This window comes from Hippoglossus stenolepis, chromosome 5 (genome assembly GCF_022539355.2).
Source record: "Hippoglossus stenolepis isolate QCI-W04-F060 chromosome 5, HSTE1.2, whole genome shotgun sequence".
Taxonomy (NCBI): Eukaryota; Metazoa; Chordata; class Actinopteri; order Pleuronectiformes; family Pleuronectidae; genus Hippoglossus; species Hippoglossus stenolepis.
In genome coordinates, this window is record NC_061487.1 from 5,341,816 (window position 1) to 5,356,941 (window position 15,126).

A 15,126-nucleotide genomic window follows, 5' to 3' on the forward strand; every position below is an offset into this window, starting at 1 on the left:
GTTTGCAATGAATACCACACAGGGTTCCAGCTGATCTAAATCATTGAACCTATCCTCAAACTCCTGCCCTAGCCTGGCCAAGAGGTCACAATACTTATGTACATCCAACACATGATCTGCATGGCTTTTCAAAATGTTTACCACTGATGGGAAGTGTTGCAGTCTTTTATTTTTCAGTTGCTGGAGGCAAAATTACAGTTTTGCTTTAAAAGCCTTCACAACCCTGATCATGTCAGAGTTGGTTTTGTCTTTGCCTTGTAACTGTGAGTTCAGGTGATTAAGTTTCTCTGTCATATATGTCAGGAAAGCAAGATCAAGCAGCCACTTAGCATCAGACAAGAGGGCAGTGTCCTCCTCTCTTGATCCATGAGCCTTGATTTCTTTCAGCAAGGATAAAAAAGCGTTGCAGTATCTTACCTCTGCTCAGCCACCTGATCTCTGTGTGGAGGAGGACATCACAATACTTTAGCTCAGATGGCGTGCAACGTAACAAGTTTGCTGCTTCGCTGCTGTGATTGGTTGGGTTCAGACGTTGACAGGACTATCACCTTTTTATTGACAGCTGATAAGCCTATCTTATTATTTTGTATTGGAGGGGGTGGGACATCTATGTGTTTGATTGAATTGAAGTGGGAAGAGGTGCATTTATTGTCGTCGGGTTTTTTAACACAGTCTGTGAACCTATTGGTGAGCTACCGGTAGCTTGCGGATCGGAGCGACGTGTTGAAGACCCCTGATCTAGATATTAACTAGATCAGGTTTAAACTGCAGACAGTGATTCAGAGGTGTGGAACCAGGCTACATGCTTGAATAGTGCAAGGAGCCGGAAGTAACGGCAACAAGTGGCTTTAAAACCAAATTCACCGTTTACTTTTTGAAGTGTAGTGGTAGATATGAGACAAATTAAACACGAGGGTCCATCTTTCTGTCTTTCTGTTCAGTGTGTTTGTCTGCTCTCGTCCACAGAGAGTCTGTGACTCAGTGTTGAAGTGTACTTTTAAATGGCTTTTAATAAATGGCTTTCTATGAGCGCTGCAGAGCTGCTCTCCCCTGACACACTCCCTCCGCTCGACTCTCGCAAGCTGCTCCTGACCTGATAAAAACCCCCGGAAATCACCTGCTGAGCTGTGTGTGTTTTTTTTTATTTTTCTCTGAAAAGTTGAAACTGCTGGAGCGTACATCTGTGGCAGCTGAAGGTTTTATGTTGTAGAAATGAACCTTCAGGTTTTGGCCAACACTGGGCTGCGTGCTGTTCACCTCTGTCCATAATTAATGAGTATACTTTGGAAAATTGGAGACTATAAAACAAAAGTTAAACATGCAAGTATAAAATTTAGATTTTTGTCTCAGAGGACAGATACAGGGAGTTAGAGAGAGCTCATGTGCAGTGACCTGGAGTGTTGTCCTTTAGTTTTAATTAGTCTATTGACTTTTTTTTACCTGTGAATGTGCAGACCCATGACACTTATCTGAATGATACATGAAACAAACATAAATGCAATAATTCCATCAAATATTGAAAAAAAAGAAGACGTGTACCTTATGGCATTTGCGAAAATAGCACATCATGAGCAGTGAGCATGATTCATCGCTACACTTTATCTTCTTTTACCATGACAATTAGTGGGATTCATAAGCACCCACGCTTTAAATAAAGGACTCGCATTGTGGCAAAAGTCACTCGCGGCGAAGAGGTTCACACAGAGGTTCACTGTCATTTTGGAACTGCCCCACACAGCAGTGCACAGATGCTCAAATTATAGTTTATTTCCAAATGAATGGATGTTTTTATGTAATTATTTTAGGTTCTCATTGGTTGGACTGCTAGCCCTGTACTATTATAAGGAAAACCCTGTAGTGACACAGCAGCTACCTGACCGCCAACAAGTTTAATGACAAGAAGAAACAAAGAAGCAAGTTGAAGAAACCAAAACATGTCCAATGTTCAAACCTTTTCTGTCTTTGTTGATTTAGTCATTTGTCCATAGACTGGAAAACGATTGCAGCTTCTAAAAGGAATGAGAGTGCATACACATGATTATTGTCGGGAGGAACCAAAGCTAAAAAAGAAGAGGTGTGCAATTTGTCATAGGCACCCTGCTAAGAGCTTAGTTGTCAGCGCTTTTGTAGAATTAACACTGTTCTCCTGATTTATGGTACCAGATCTAGTCTGCAAATCAATTTCACGCCGCATCCTGCACGTTTAGAATTAATAAATTCATTGCTAAATTGTTTTTTTCACATTTGGATTTTTCCCAGTCTTGATCACTGGATTTTCAATGTTAGGCTGCTAAACATAAGGCACACAGCCTTGAAGAAAACATTTATTTAGTTTGACATTTTCTCATGTCTTCATGCTTTACTGTGATTTAAAAAAAAAACAAAACATATTTATAGCAACTCCTCACTGGAGAAGCAGAGACTTATATTTTTGCTTAATATATGAATAAAAACAATCCAATACCAGAGGTTTTTTTGATTTGATGGTCACTTAATTGAGTAATAGTTATCAGCCTTATTTTGTAGCATTTTAAGACACATTTATGAATGATCGTGAAGCCACAACTAGAAGTGACTCACTGTATTGTGCTGGCAGAGATGCTGTGTTTGGCTCAGTCATCCCTCAGGAGGTCACACTGTCTTCTGGGGGGACGAGGGATCGTTAATATTTCTGTCTGTGAGACCACTGAGTGTCGTCCCATCCCAGCAGCCATGTTTGTCTGCAGTCCTAACTGCTGCACTGTGCCCATGCTGCAGCAGCGAGCTGCTGTTTGGAGATCTATCCTCTGTTCCTCTCAGCCTCTCTGTTCCTCATGACTAATGTTGGGATGAACTTGAGTTGCCTTCTGAGTTAATGAGCGTCCCGCAGCAGCAGAGCGATGGGTTTCGGTGACGCTCAGAGGAACAGGGAGGCCTCCAACTTCACGAGGTGTGAGTCGGCAAACATTTGGCAGGGATCAGCCACTTTCCCACCACGGGGATAGGTGGACAGTTTACGGCCGTCTGGTGGTTTCTGATAAAGTTGCTGCTCTGTGGGGGTTTGGTGGTGGTTTTGTTGTCGTGAGTGTGTTTGTAGGGTTTGTTGGCTTCATTTACTGAAGCTAACAACAAAGCAGTTGCAGCAGGCTACAGGTAAGCTTGCTGCATGTATGGACAAAGTTCTGTCAGGATTTTTTACACAGGTGGGCCGCTGTCATGGCATCATCAAGATGTTGCATGGCAGGAAAGTTTTTATTGGCAAAGTTGGATAAAACTGTAAATCTGCCTTTAGGGAGTCTCATGGAGGATTTAACAGTACTACATGTGATTGTGACAGTATGACAGTGAGAGCCCTAATGCGAATGGCAGTGGCTAATGGAAGTTTACTAATGGTGCATCTTTACCTACCCTGTTTGGTCTGGACCCTCTGACTTTTCTGTTTAGTCTGGACCAAAATAACAGGTGTGTGAATGGTGCCTCTGCAGGGTCTGGACCAATGACAACAATTTAGTCTGACCAAAAGAGGTGGTTTTGGTCAAATGGGGCCATGGTTTTATTTGATTTCAGTGTGAAATTTTGGGGGGGGATAGTTTGGACTGCTTGTACTCTTCATCCTGACAATATAATGTTTGAACGATGAGGGCATTCATTTTGCTGGTAGTAATAACGTAATGATATTACAGTGGCAGCACAATTATCAAAATGAACCTGTTCATTGATTTTCTCCCGTTAAAGCGGAGATCTAAGATTAGAGAGACGATATACAGCTTATTTAGATAAACCAATCATTTGTCATCATATGGTGTCAGGACATGGCATGATTACGGTATCAAAAAGGTTAGCACTGCATGATTGATGTAAATATAATACATGTAGGATATGCATTGCCCCTCTGATGCTTTTAGATTTATCTGATTCTATCCATGTAAAAATAGGGCTGGGTGATTAAAAAAACGATAAAGATAGTTATTGCGATATAACTTTTCCTCTATAGAAATATAAGACATGGTCGATATAACTTTGACAGAACTCATTCCATCCATGTTTTGACAGACAACACGAACAGTCAATAATAATGAGTATAGTGCAGCGCGAACCAATCACGTGGCTGGAATAGAGTTACAGCCACATCAAGTTGGTTGACGCACACACAGCACAGAGTGTAGGAGCAGCAGCACACATGTTAATGTTTGGGCTCCTGCAGAGAGGTGGACGACTCTGCATCGATGCAGTGACAGAACATAATCAATTCTTGTTTTCCACTACGTTCATTGTTTTAGTGGTTTTCCACCGCTGAATAATTATAACCACATCTGCTTCTGGACAGACGCTCATTAAAGGTCCGCTCGTCCTGTTTCAGAGTCTCTGTCGGAGTCTGTTTCCTCCTCACTCCCCCTCTGACCTGCGCTCACTTTACACTGTTACACTAAACACCATCACGGATCACAAGTTATTAGGACACAGACAGGACTGGCATTTACTTTGAGTTTGTTTGATTCACTCTAGAGTTTGAGAGACACGTTTAAAACTACTACACAACCCGAGACGTAACATGACGCGCACAGTCAGGACATCCGGGTTCAAGTGACCAGAACTATTCAGAGTCATGATCCGACATCATCGATTAATAACTAAATACATGTGATTATCAGTTCGTGTGTGAGGAGAGACAGAGACGAGCAGACACACACTCACACTGACCCACAAACTCCTGCAGACAGAAGTTTTTCCCGCAGATTATGACTCAAAGCGACGCCCCGTTTATCCAGGAACATAAATATAAATTCAGCAGGTTTATATATAGATCAGTTCTACGTGTGAGTGATTAGAAAACATCAGAGGAGCAGAGTCACTTGTTCATGCGCCTCAGTGCAGTGGCGCTCATTTGATTTATATCGCGATATATATATATATCGATATCGCTTGATGTGAAAAAAAGTATTGTGATAAGATTTTTTTCCATATCGCCCAGCCCTTTGTAGAAATGTGTGGCTCTGCTTAGTATAACCTATTCATGATTGATATTAAGTAGAACATTTAGAGAAAGAAAGAGATCAGATCAGAAATTAAAGAGAATATTAATCTTGATTGTTGTCAGATTTATCACAATTTTCCGTCTACATTGATAGGTTACAGAAAACACACTTTAGGATGTTCTCATCAGTTTAACTTAACCCTATTGACCCTAATGATATACTATATATTTTGTGTTGTAACTCTTTTCCTTTTTTATTTTTTGTGACTTTCAGTATTTATTATAATGCATCTATGAATTTCTTCAGGTTGAAATTCCTAAATGTGACAAATTGTGAAAAAGATGAACATCAAGAGTTTTTGCTTGCATTTTGTCGGTTTTGTCTGCTTTTCTTAAGTTGTGATGCGTTTAACTCTTTACTGTAACATGCAGTCGAGAATGGACAAAATTAGATTTGACTAACTGAACAAACACATTATGAATCTGATATGTCATGATTAATATCACATGTTGATCCTCAGCAGTTTTTGTAGAACATTTGTGTGCAGATGCTAAAAGGAATGTGCTGTTTTTGTCTGTTTTTATTTGTGTGCAACATGAATCAGTTTGACCAGAAAAGACATATTTTGATGTTTAGAGTGTTGAAATCCATCTGGGCTGCAGCTCTATTGTCTGGGGTGATGGCCTGCAGGTTGTAGGTGCAGACCTGTGAGGTTTGTGAAGTTTTCAGCCACAGTGAGTTGACGATGTGACTTGTAGGTCAGACCCAGAAATTATATGGTACCTTCACACAGGCCAGCTCTGAACTCATGAATGAATCACTCAACCTGCTGTAATTCAGGCCTCTGGTTGCTCCCCTTTGGTCTAAATCAGAGAGGTTTGTTTGATTCTTTTTTTTTCTTTTTTTTCTGGCTGGGTTTTCTGCCTGACTGAGCGGCTGACTGTACGGTAGAGTGAACAGCTCGTCTGCCTCCCAGGCTGTTCCTGCTCTGCCGTCCTCGGTCAAAGAGGTACCACAGAGGGACTCGGGCAGTCAAATCTGCCCGAAATCAAACTAACGAGCTCTGACAGGAAGCAACTTTCTACCTGCTGGGAACATGGCCAACGCTTTCCTACGTTTCTCTCTGAAACGCCTCAAAGACTTTAACCCTCCTGCTATGCTCCTACTGAGTACACTGTCTAGTCAGTCCACGAATGAGGTGTTCTTCATGAGCCACGTGGACTGGAAAGGCCAAACCCAAATGAGACCGTCTGGTCTACAGCGGCAGTGATCAGCATCACCAGGTTGTCACGCCCTTTTTGCTGTTGCCTCGCAATAGAGCTGTTTAACATGACAAGAAAGTTTTAATCCATGTATAATGGTAGGTGTTTGGTTGAGTTGAAGGGTAATACTCAAGCATTTAAAGTCTCAATTACCAGCGCCATTTCCTCTACGGTTTGTCAGCAAAGTGCAATAAATCCTGGGATAGGTCGGGCTGGGAAGGATCCATCCGTTGGAGCTTTCAGTTATCGGGGAAGGAAGGTAGCATTTGTCAGCTTTATTTGAAGCACCCTTCGAAATGGGACAGTCTAGTTGGACCGCTGTGACTTAATCAGTGTTCGGATGTGGACTCTGAAGGATGCAGCCTCTGAACTGAGATACAGCTTATGTGTCTGCATCTTTTGTTGGAAAAGAATTAAATTGCATTTTTTGATTCACTTCTCCAGGTCACCTTGACGTCATGCCTGTCTATGTGCTGTCAGAGAGGGCGGGGCCCCACGCTCAGGTACCAACAGACCAAACCAGGATTCCCATCCCACTCATCACCACCAAGACGGACTACTCCAACAAATCAGTCAAGGTTTGCTCACAGCAGTACTATGATCGGAGACTTTTCATTATTAGGGCTCTGCAACAGGGATAGTAGCTTGAGTTTTCATGTTTTTGGGTTGTCTGTTCATCCGATTAAACAGAGGTAGGAAGTAAAAGAAGAATAAATACTTTGTTTCAGTACTTAATTAGATATTTCAGGTGCATGTACTGTATTTTTCTGACAATACCTTTACTGTCTACATTTTAACACAAATATCTGTACTTTCTACTCCCTCCCAACATCAAGATAGATTTAAACCTAAATGGACAATAACACAGAAAAGATAATTCCTTGTTTTATATCTATCAGTGCATATAACGCAAAACATATGTAACACAACGGAAAAGACAAATTAAGACAAAACAGACAAGAGAGTGAGACTCAACTGTGGAGAAGAGGCACATCTGCTAATAACAAGGGGAAACAACATGGAGGAAAGTGAACAATCAGACATCGCTGATAGCATTGTAGAGATGAAACTGAGTCAAGAGGTTGGGCAGTTTGAGCGTGAACGTCAAAGCGGCTTCGGGCTGAGGATAACAGAGGACATTTAGGCCAAAAACAAATTTGAATGTTGGGACTTCCGGAGACCACAGAAGCAGTATGGAGACATTTTCTGTATTTTTTTCTGTATTTTTTTCTGTTTTAAAGAAGTGGTCACCATTTATTTCAATGGTATTTGGCTGCAAAACTGTTTACCCCTGAAACTCCAAAAGTGTTTTATGGACTCAAACACTTCACCCACCCCTCCATCCATCTGCATAGTAGTGAGTAGATGATGAGGGAATCTTTGGATCTTTTTGGGTGAACTATCCCTTTCAGGACAATAAAACATTTTCAGCATTACGCCTTTGTCAGATGTTAAAACACTTAATTGCAATATTGAATTAATTAGTAACCTGAGTTTCATGTTGCAAATATTTTTAATAGTTTGAATTTGATCATCTTATATTGAGCAATAGCCGAGTGTGTTTTATTATACCATTAAGTTAATTTGCAATAAATTGTCTTTTTGGATTACTGGTTCAGCTGGCAGGTATCTTTCTCTTTATTGGTTTTGGCTTTTTGCCTAAATACTCATTGTGCATAGAATTTATAAAGACTTATGACTTACATCTTCATTCACCATTTTTTGTGTAGCTCACCATGTAGAGCTCATGAGTTATTCCCTTTTTTTATTCATCTGTCACCTGCCACCATCTGTTTACATCCAACTAATTAATTTTTTCCATTAAGTAAGGCTGTTTTGTTGTTCTTGATTAGTTTTCTGCCAGTATATATTTATGAAAACTAAAGCAGCAGAATAATCCACCGTCTGTCTTGCAGCTCATTTCCCTGAGGCACTCATCAGCACGACTCACTTTTCTGACGTGGCTTTGATCCGGTGACAGGCTCACAGTCAAACCGCGCAGAGCTTCAGTCAGAACTAAATGCTCCTCAGTTTGCCTCTGAGTTTATTGTTTTTGGTTTTGTTTTTCTCCAGGGGAAAGTGATTTGTAAAGGCCAGCTGATGTCGTTAGCAGCTGACGACTTCATCTTGAAAATGATCATCAAAGGTAAAACATTTGGAAACATTTCCACAACAGAACGTGTTGAAGCATGAACAAATTCACTGGATAGCTATTCTGAGATATACATATGGAAATATTTTTCAATATTAATGTGTATTGAGGGAGCAAACATTAAGCGTAAGAGTTAACATTGAAGTTATCCACTTACATGAGTAGTCCATATTGACTGCCAGCAATCTTCTTTCTCCTCTCTCCTCTCTGTATTTGTAATATCGACTTTAATACACAAATTAAGCAATCATAGCCGTGTGTGTCCATGTGTGTGCAGGAGTCGCATCTGTTGTATTTAGGATGTAGACAAAAAACTATAGCGGGCCAAATTAATTTGAATATCAATTTAACACTGCTATTACAAATAATTTGATAAATGAATGTAAAATTTGGTCTATGATCGCTCTGATCATCAATGGCATCATCATGTACACTCATAACCCTAGTAGGTATTAGTATTTACTAGCCTTTTGTTGCATTTTCAGCCTAATTCATCTGCCACAAAAGATAAAACGTACAATAAACAATTTTAAGATGAAGCTGACTTATTATTATTATCATTATTATTATTATCGTTATTTCAAACATTCAGATAATGTGATAATATCATTATTGTGATTTATTTTGGCCACGATAATATTTGAAATTCTGATATTGTGATGGCTAATTAAAAAAATATCTCTTACATATTCATGTGTCTAAATTGTATTGTCAGGGATATAAGTCCGTAATACTTGATCCTAAGGGTCAAACCTAGACCTTTGCATCGGCCTACATTTGGGCCTGTGCTCTCTTTTACAACTAATCCAATCTGCTTGTGCTACCCATCCGCAATAGCCCTAAATCCCAGTTTACTACTTGGCCTGATCACTATTCAGACAGTAAATCAACACAGTTTAATTTAGACACTTATTTTTTGTATGGCGTTACATTGCATTACAACTCTTATTTTGGTTTATACTTACACTAGAGAGGGGTTATATGAATCTGAAGGGTGACATGTCTAATTATAATTTTTTTTTCTCAAAGTCAGGGCTGTCATTAGGTTAAGAGTGAAACGTTTGATAGTTAATAAAAACACTTACTCATGTACGGTGGGTTTATAAAGGATTGTCGGCTGTTGCTGCTGAAAACAATGAGATCAATCATACAGTCACATAGAAAATTTGCAGTAAAACTAGTAGCCTTAAGAGACTATAAGCTCTGCATTACTGCAGAGTTTATAGTGTTTGCTATGTGTGTGTGGATGTGTCAGAACGGTGTGTGTGTTAAGCTTTTAAGCTGGTATGGATTGTAGAAGCAGATGGAGGCTAGTGTGTCTCATTGTTGTCTTGTCTGTGGTTTTCTTATCTCTGAGCTGCCTGATTAAAGAGCCACAGAGAACCAATGCTCTTATTGTGGCAGGGACATTCTTCCTTGTGTTCCTTTAAACTCTGTGACACCTGGCTGTGTCCCTTAGCTGCAGGATGAACAGGTCCTCCTCATCTGTATTATTGGGTTATAGACACTTTCAGATTTAGTACAGGGCTTGACCTCCTGGTGCTTTGTTAGGTTTGTGACTCCCACTCTAAAGTTTCTGCTATTTCTATTTTTGAAGTCTTTAAAGTTTTTGTAGAGAGATGCTTACATTAACTTGCTGGTATGTTATTGAGAATACCCTAAATGCTGTATTTTGTCTGTGGTCAGAACAAAACAGAACCACTAAAATGATTTTGGCAATTCTGATTTTTTTTTTAATTAAATAACTAAAGTGTGTAAATATGAATTAACAGAAATGCAAGAATTGAGCCTTGAGGAGCTCCACACAAAACTGCTGGTCCATTACGATGCATTGTTACCAAATTAGATGGAGTTGTTTTTTTCCTGGAGATAGGACTGGTGTCCTGTAAACACTGATGGGGATATTTTGATGTAACCTTTTCCCGAGTCTGGGCCTTTTGTCCACACACAAACAGTATTTTATTTCACTAAATGCTACTGCACACTAGAAGATAATCGGACCAATTTTAGACCCGACAAATACAGGGGTGTTCCTGACTGGAGGTCACTCTGTGCCGTTTATCTGCCCAAATAATCCTAAAGTGTGAGGGGTTCTCAAAATAATCATAATGCTACCAATTTAGTCAGAGCCTACCCGATCCCGAATCATAAATATCAAACATGTTTGATTTTATTGTTTTATTTCCTTCTGAAGTCACGTTCAATCACGCGAGTGTTCCACAGTCCAGGTCAGAAGGTCATGCTAATGCACCTAAAATTTGTTTGCATACCGCTTTATAAAATCTGAAGAAGCAGAAGAAGATTTAGCAAGTTTTTGTGAGATCCCAAGTGTGTGGTCTGATGTTCTGGCCAAATCGCCCAGTGTGTGCTTTTTGAACATTATAAGATTCAAAATCTGTTAAATCTGTCATGTCTGTGGTCTCACATGTTTTTAAAATCGGTCAAGAGTTGAACATTTTCTTGTGTGCGGCAGCCATTAAACAGAGATGTTTACAAAGGTCTTCCAAAGTGAAGATTTGCCAACACTCTGCAGAGTTTCTATTGATCGTCATATTTTGTAAAAAGCCGGACAGCAAAATATTTAAAAAAATACCCAGAGTAGTGTTTGTAGACTTACGTAGGCCTCAGTTATGTGTTTTCAATCTAGATTCAGTCCTACTGTAGGACTGTACGGTCATCAGAACTGCCTGTCATGTCTTGTGCCATCTCTGTGAGTTAATGTTAACAAATCCGTAGTTACAAATATGAATCTAGCATACATGATCAGCACCCCGTGATCTTCATCTTATTCTCCATGCTGACTCCTGTCCTTTCTTGCATCTGTTTTTCAGAAGAAGACTCCCAGCAAAATACCTCATTACAGAACCAGTCCATTAACATCCTTCTGTTTGGATCACTGGCCAAAGACTTCGATAAAGCTGGCAGTCAAGGGGTAGGATCTCTCAGTCACTATATATATATATGAGGTTCGACTTATAAACTGATATTTTAATGACGGTAAAGAACTTGTTGTTGTGTAAAGCATCTCTTAATGCAAGTGTTATGTGTGTTAGAAGTGTCACCACTCGCTCACTGCAAATCCAGTGGGGAATTCTCCACTTTGTTCTCACATCGGATTCTCCCAACTTTCTGTGGACTTTATAATAGGGGGCCAGGCGTAGGAAGCCTGCAGATAATCCAGAGACTCTAATCCGGACATTTGCGTTCGCACATCGTCTTCAGGAGAAGCCTCGGAGAATCTCTAGAGTTCAGTGCACGTCTGAAAGCAGCTTAATTTACAGTCAGAAGTTTTTTTCACTCTCTTCTCTGACACCTAAGTGTTAACAAACACTGCTGGTGTTAAAGTTTACACAGTCTTCACCTTCCCAGACAACTCCAACTTAATTTCGATGTCCCGCAATACTTTGCAGAGGGGTAAATAATCAGTAAATAATTTGTTTGCTTGGCACTGTCAATTTAAAAAAAGGTTGCTTCTCTCAGCATCAGACAGACTCAGTCTTTTATCTGAAACAGGCTCAGGCTCGAGACAGGATTAGCTGGCTTTTTTATATTGAATATATTTGATCATACTTTATAAATACGGCCCCCGTTGGCTGAGCAATCTCGGTTTCAATTTGTGTTTAATACTAACTCTAAGTTTACCTGTTATCTTGACAAATTTAGTATAATATGAATTACCACAGCAGTAATTCCAAGAGGGCAACAGTAGTTTACGACATACTCTATAGACGCTTTCGCTTGCATAACGCTGATATAATAATCATAACAATTTAATTTATAGAGCAATTTTCAAGCAAAAAGCACAAAGAACTTTTCAAAGGTGAGCACATAACTGCAACTAATTTCAATCAAATATAATCCCTCTTCTTGGAAAAATTTAATTTGAAAACTGGAAGAATTTTGGTTATTGACCTTGACTTTGCAGAAAAAAGAGAAAATGTACAGAAGTTGATCTGTAAATATGAATATAAAAGAAACAGAGTAGTGAAAATGACATGCTTGTACATTACCCTGGATTTTCAATGTGATTCCACCCTCAGTTGATTTGAGGCTTATCTTTGAGTAAATAACATCCCAAAAAATCCCCAAATCACATTTTCCTCTCTTATTTCGCTTTTGTGGTGCATCTGCTATCGACTGCTGAAACAGGACAGATGATTATTTTCGAAACAGCTCCATTTTATTTTAGAGGAGAGAAAATCGAATATATGTGCCAAATATTTCCCAGAAGTAGACGGTTTAAGGATAAACTTTCAGTTTTTGTTTTTATTTACTCTACATTTCAGAGCGAAACAAAATTTTGAAATTAAATTGAAAGATATGAAACTAAATTCAGTTTTACTTAGTAGGAATTGAGAGAAAGATTACAGTATGATGAAGATAATGATGATTCTGATTAAGTTTCAAAACGTGTCTTTCTTACGAGACAAACGTCTTTTAAGGTTCTTTTGCTTTAATTGGATAATTTTTTTTAATGAAGCAATTCACCTTGAGTGTAAAGGTGAATTTGGATTTTAATTGAATTCTTTTCAAGGTATAATTAACTGCCTTCTCACTGCTTCGATTTCGCTTCTTATCATAACTAAACAACCAGCTTGGGACAATTTGTATTATATTATTATATTATATTATATTATATTTTTTACTGAGCTCAGGAAGTAGAGCGGTGGTTCAATCCCTAGCTCCTTTAGTCCACATGTCGAAGTTACTTTGTGCAAGATACTGAACCCAAATTCCCCTGATGGCTGTGGCATCGGTATGGATGTGCATAGGTGAATATATGGCATTTAGTGTAAATAGCTTTGAGTGGTCAATAAGACTATAAAAACCCTATATAAATACAGTTCATTTTCCATTTACCAGATTTTTTCATAATATATGAATGTAGAGAAAGTGTTCTTGTTAAAGAGAGGAGGTCAGAGACAAACGTCCCTTGAAGCTGGAGAAGGAGGAAGAATTACATAACGTTAAATTAATTTACATTTTGTGTATTGTAAAAAATATGCACTGTGCTGTGTTAAGCTCCTGAAGAATTGGAAGTGATTTGAAAAAATAAAGGAGCCCAGTTGATGCCGACAGTTTATGCAGACAATCTAAATAACTCTATTTGGAGGTAGAGTTGGACAATAATGAAAGAAACAACATTAAACTCCAAGCTATAATCCACTGAAAATAAAGTTCTAATCCTGGAGATTTTCATGAAATCAAATTTTTTGAATAGTCATGGTTCCTGTGCTGGATTCAAATTGGTTTTATTTGCAGGAGGTCGTCATAGGAAACTACACATTCAGTGATTCTCATGGATGAGTAAAGCTGATTTTGTCAGTTTAAAGAATGTTTGTGCGTATGTGGGTGCATGTCACACAACGATGAGAATGTAATTGCATTATTGTTGTATATTGACAGTAAAGGTCTAGAACTTGAAGTCACAGATGTAACACGATTGTGTTATGCCCCAAGTTTGTTTAGAAGAGAGCAGATTAAAGTGGAACTATGAGAAATGTGTTTGTTCAATTTTACAATATTTATTTTGTATGTTTTTTATTTTATTTGCAGATATAGACAATTGAATTTAAAGAAATGCCACAACAATGAACCCTAACTAACCAACCAACCAACCATAAAAACTTAAACCACAATACTTAAATAAGTTAATAAAAAATTATTAAAGTTGAGTCCTTAACCTCCCCATCAGTGCACACCCAAAAAGAGCTTGTGGGCTGTGTGTTCAAATTACTAGTAAATACAAATGATGGAAGTAACTTACAATAACAGAGTCAGAGCAAAATAGATGACTTTCTTATACTAATCTGGCCCCTGACAAAAAAATCACAAATACTATGGAAGTAAGCAGGATGCAAAAGTTGCCAAGAGGTCCTGAAATTCTTCTGCCTCTTTTATACAGCCAAGCACTAGAGGGAGGAGGACCCACAACCTGAAGAGCAAAAACACCATATATTTTAGTTTCAGGGGAAATGTAACAACCCTGTTAATTCTAATGCAAATGGAACATCTTACTGTTACTGCTTTGTTCAACCAGAGCAGCTTTACAAAAGCAATGAAATATATGGCATCACCAGTAGATTCTGTTCTTTTTTTCTGAGAGAAACAAGCTAATCAAAGACTTGTGGGACCTGAACTAGTAAACCACACTCGCTGTTGGCATGGTAACCACAGGTATCACCAACTCAACCAGGACTGAACTTTTAAGGTTTACAGCTTTATAGTTTGATGTGAAATATTATTTAATATTTAACATAAGGAGTCTATCAAATGACAATGTGAAAACCATGTTTCTATTTAAATAGTTTCTCTTAGTTTCAGCTCATTGTTCAGCTGTCTGGTCCGTATATTTACTGTTGTTTTTTACTCTCACTGCTCTCCTGGTGTCAATTTTACTGCCAGTTTGCAGATATTCTGTAAACAACAGACACAGTCAAGTTGTTAAACATCATGGAGCAGTTACTTGCTTAAGAGTCATACAGTTTCCTCAGAAAGTGGTGGAGATCATAAACAGAGCTAAACAAGAGTGATTATTGGACTAATACTCATCAGGTGGACACAAACACCACTCTATGTTACTGACACTGTTGCTTTGTAAATGCTGGATGTGTAATTAAGCATTTTTGCTTACAAGTTCACCATAGTCGTTTTCAGACATGACCTCCGGAGGATGTCTGGAGAATTGGATCCGGACTTTGCCTTTCACACTTGAAAAACGCAGGAGGTTCTCCGGTCAGACACGTTCACAACAACA

At 38.8% G+C, this 15,126-nt stretch overlaps 1 protein-coding gene across 1 annotated transcript in view; it reads left to right on the forward strand.

The window, feature by feature from the left end:
* The window catches only part of pot1 (protection of telomeres 1 homolog), a 79,996-nt gene that overhangs the window by 9,642 nt on the left and 55,228 nt on the right, over positions 1-15,126 (forward strand). The window contains exons 2-4 of the mRNA XM_035157113.2: positions 6,662-6,795; positions 8,291-8,363; positions 11,201-11,301. Of these exons, the coding sequence (XP_035013004.2) occupies positions 6,676-6,795; positions 8,291-8,363; positions 11,201-11,301 (294 nt within the window). The 5' untranslated portion in view covers positions 6,662-6,675. The remainder of the gene's footprint in view (positions 1-6,661; positions 6,796-8,290; positions 8,364-11,200; positions 11,302-15,126) is intronic.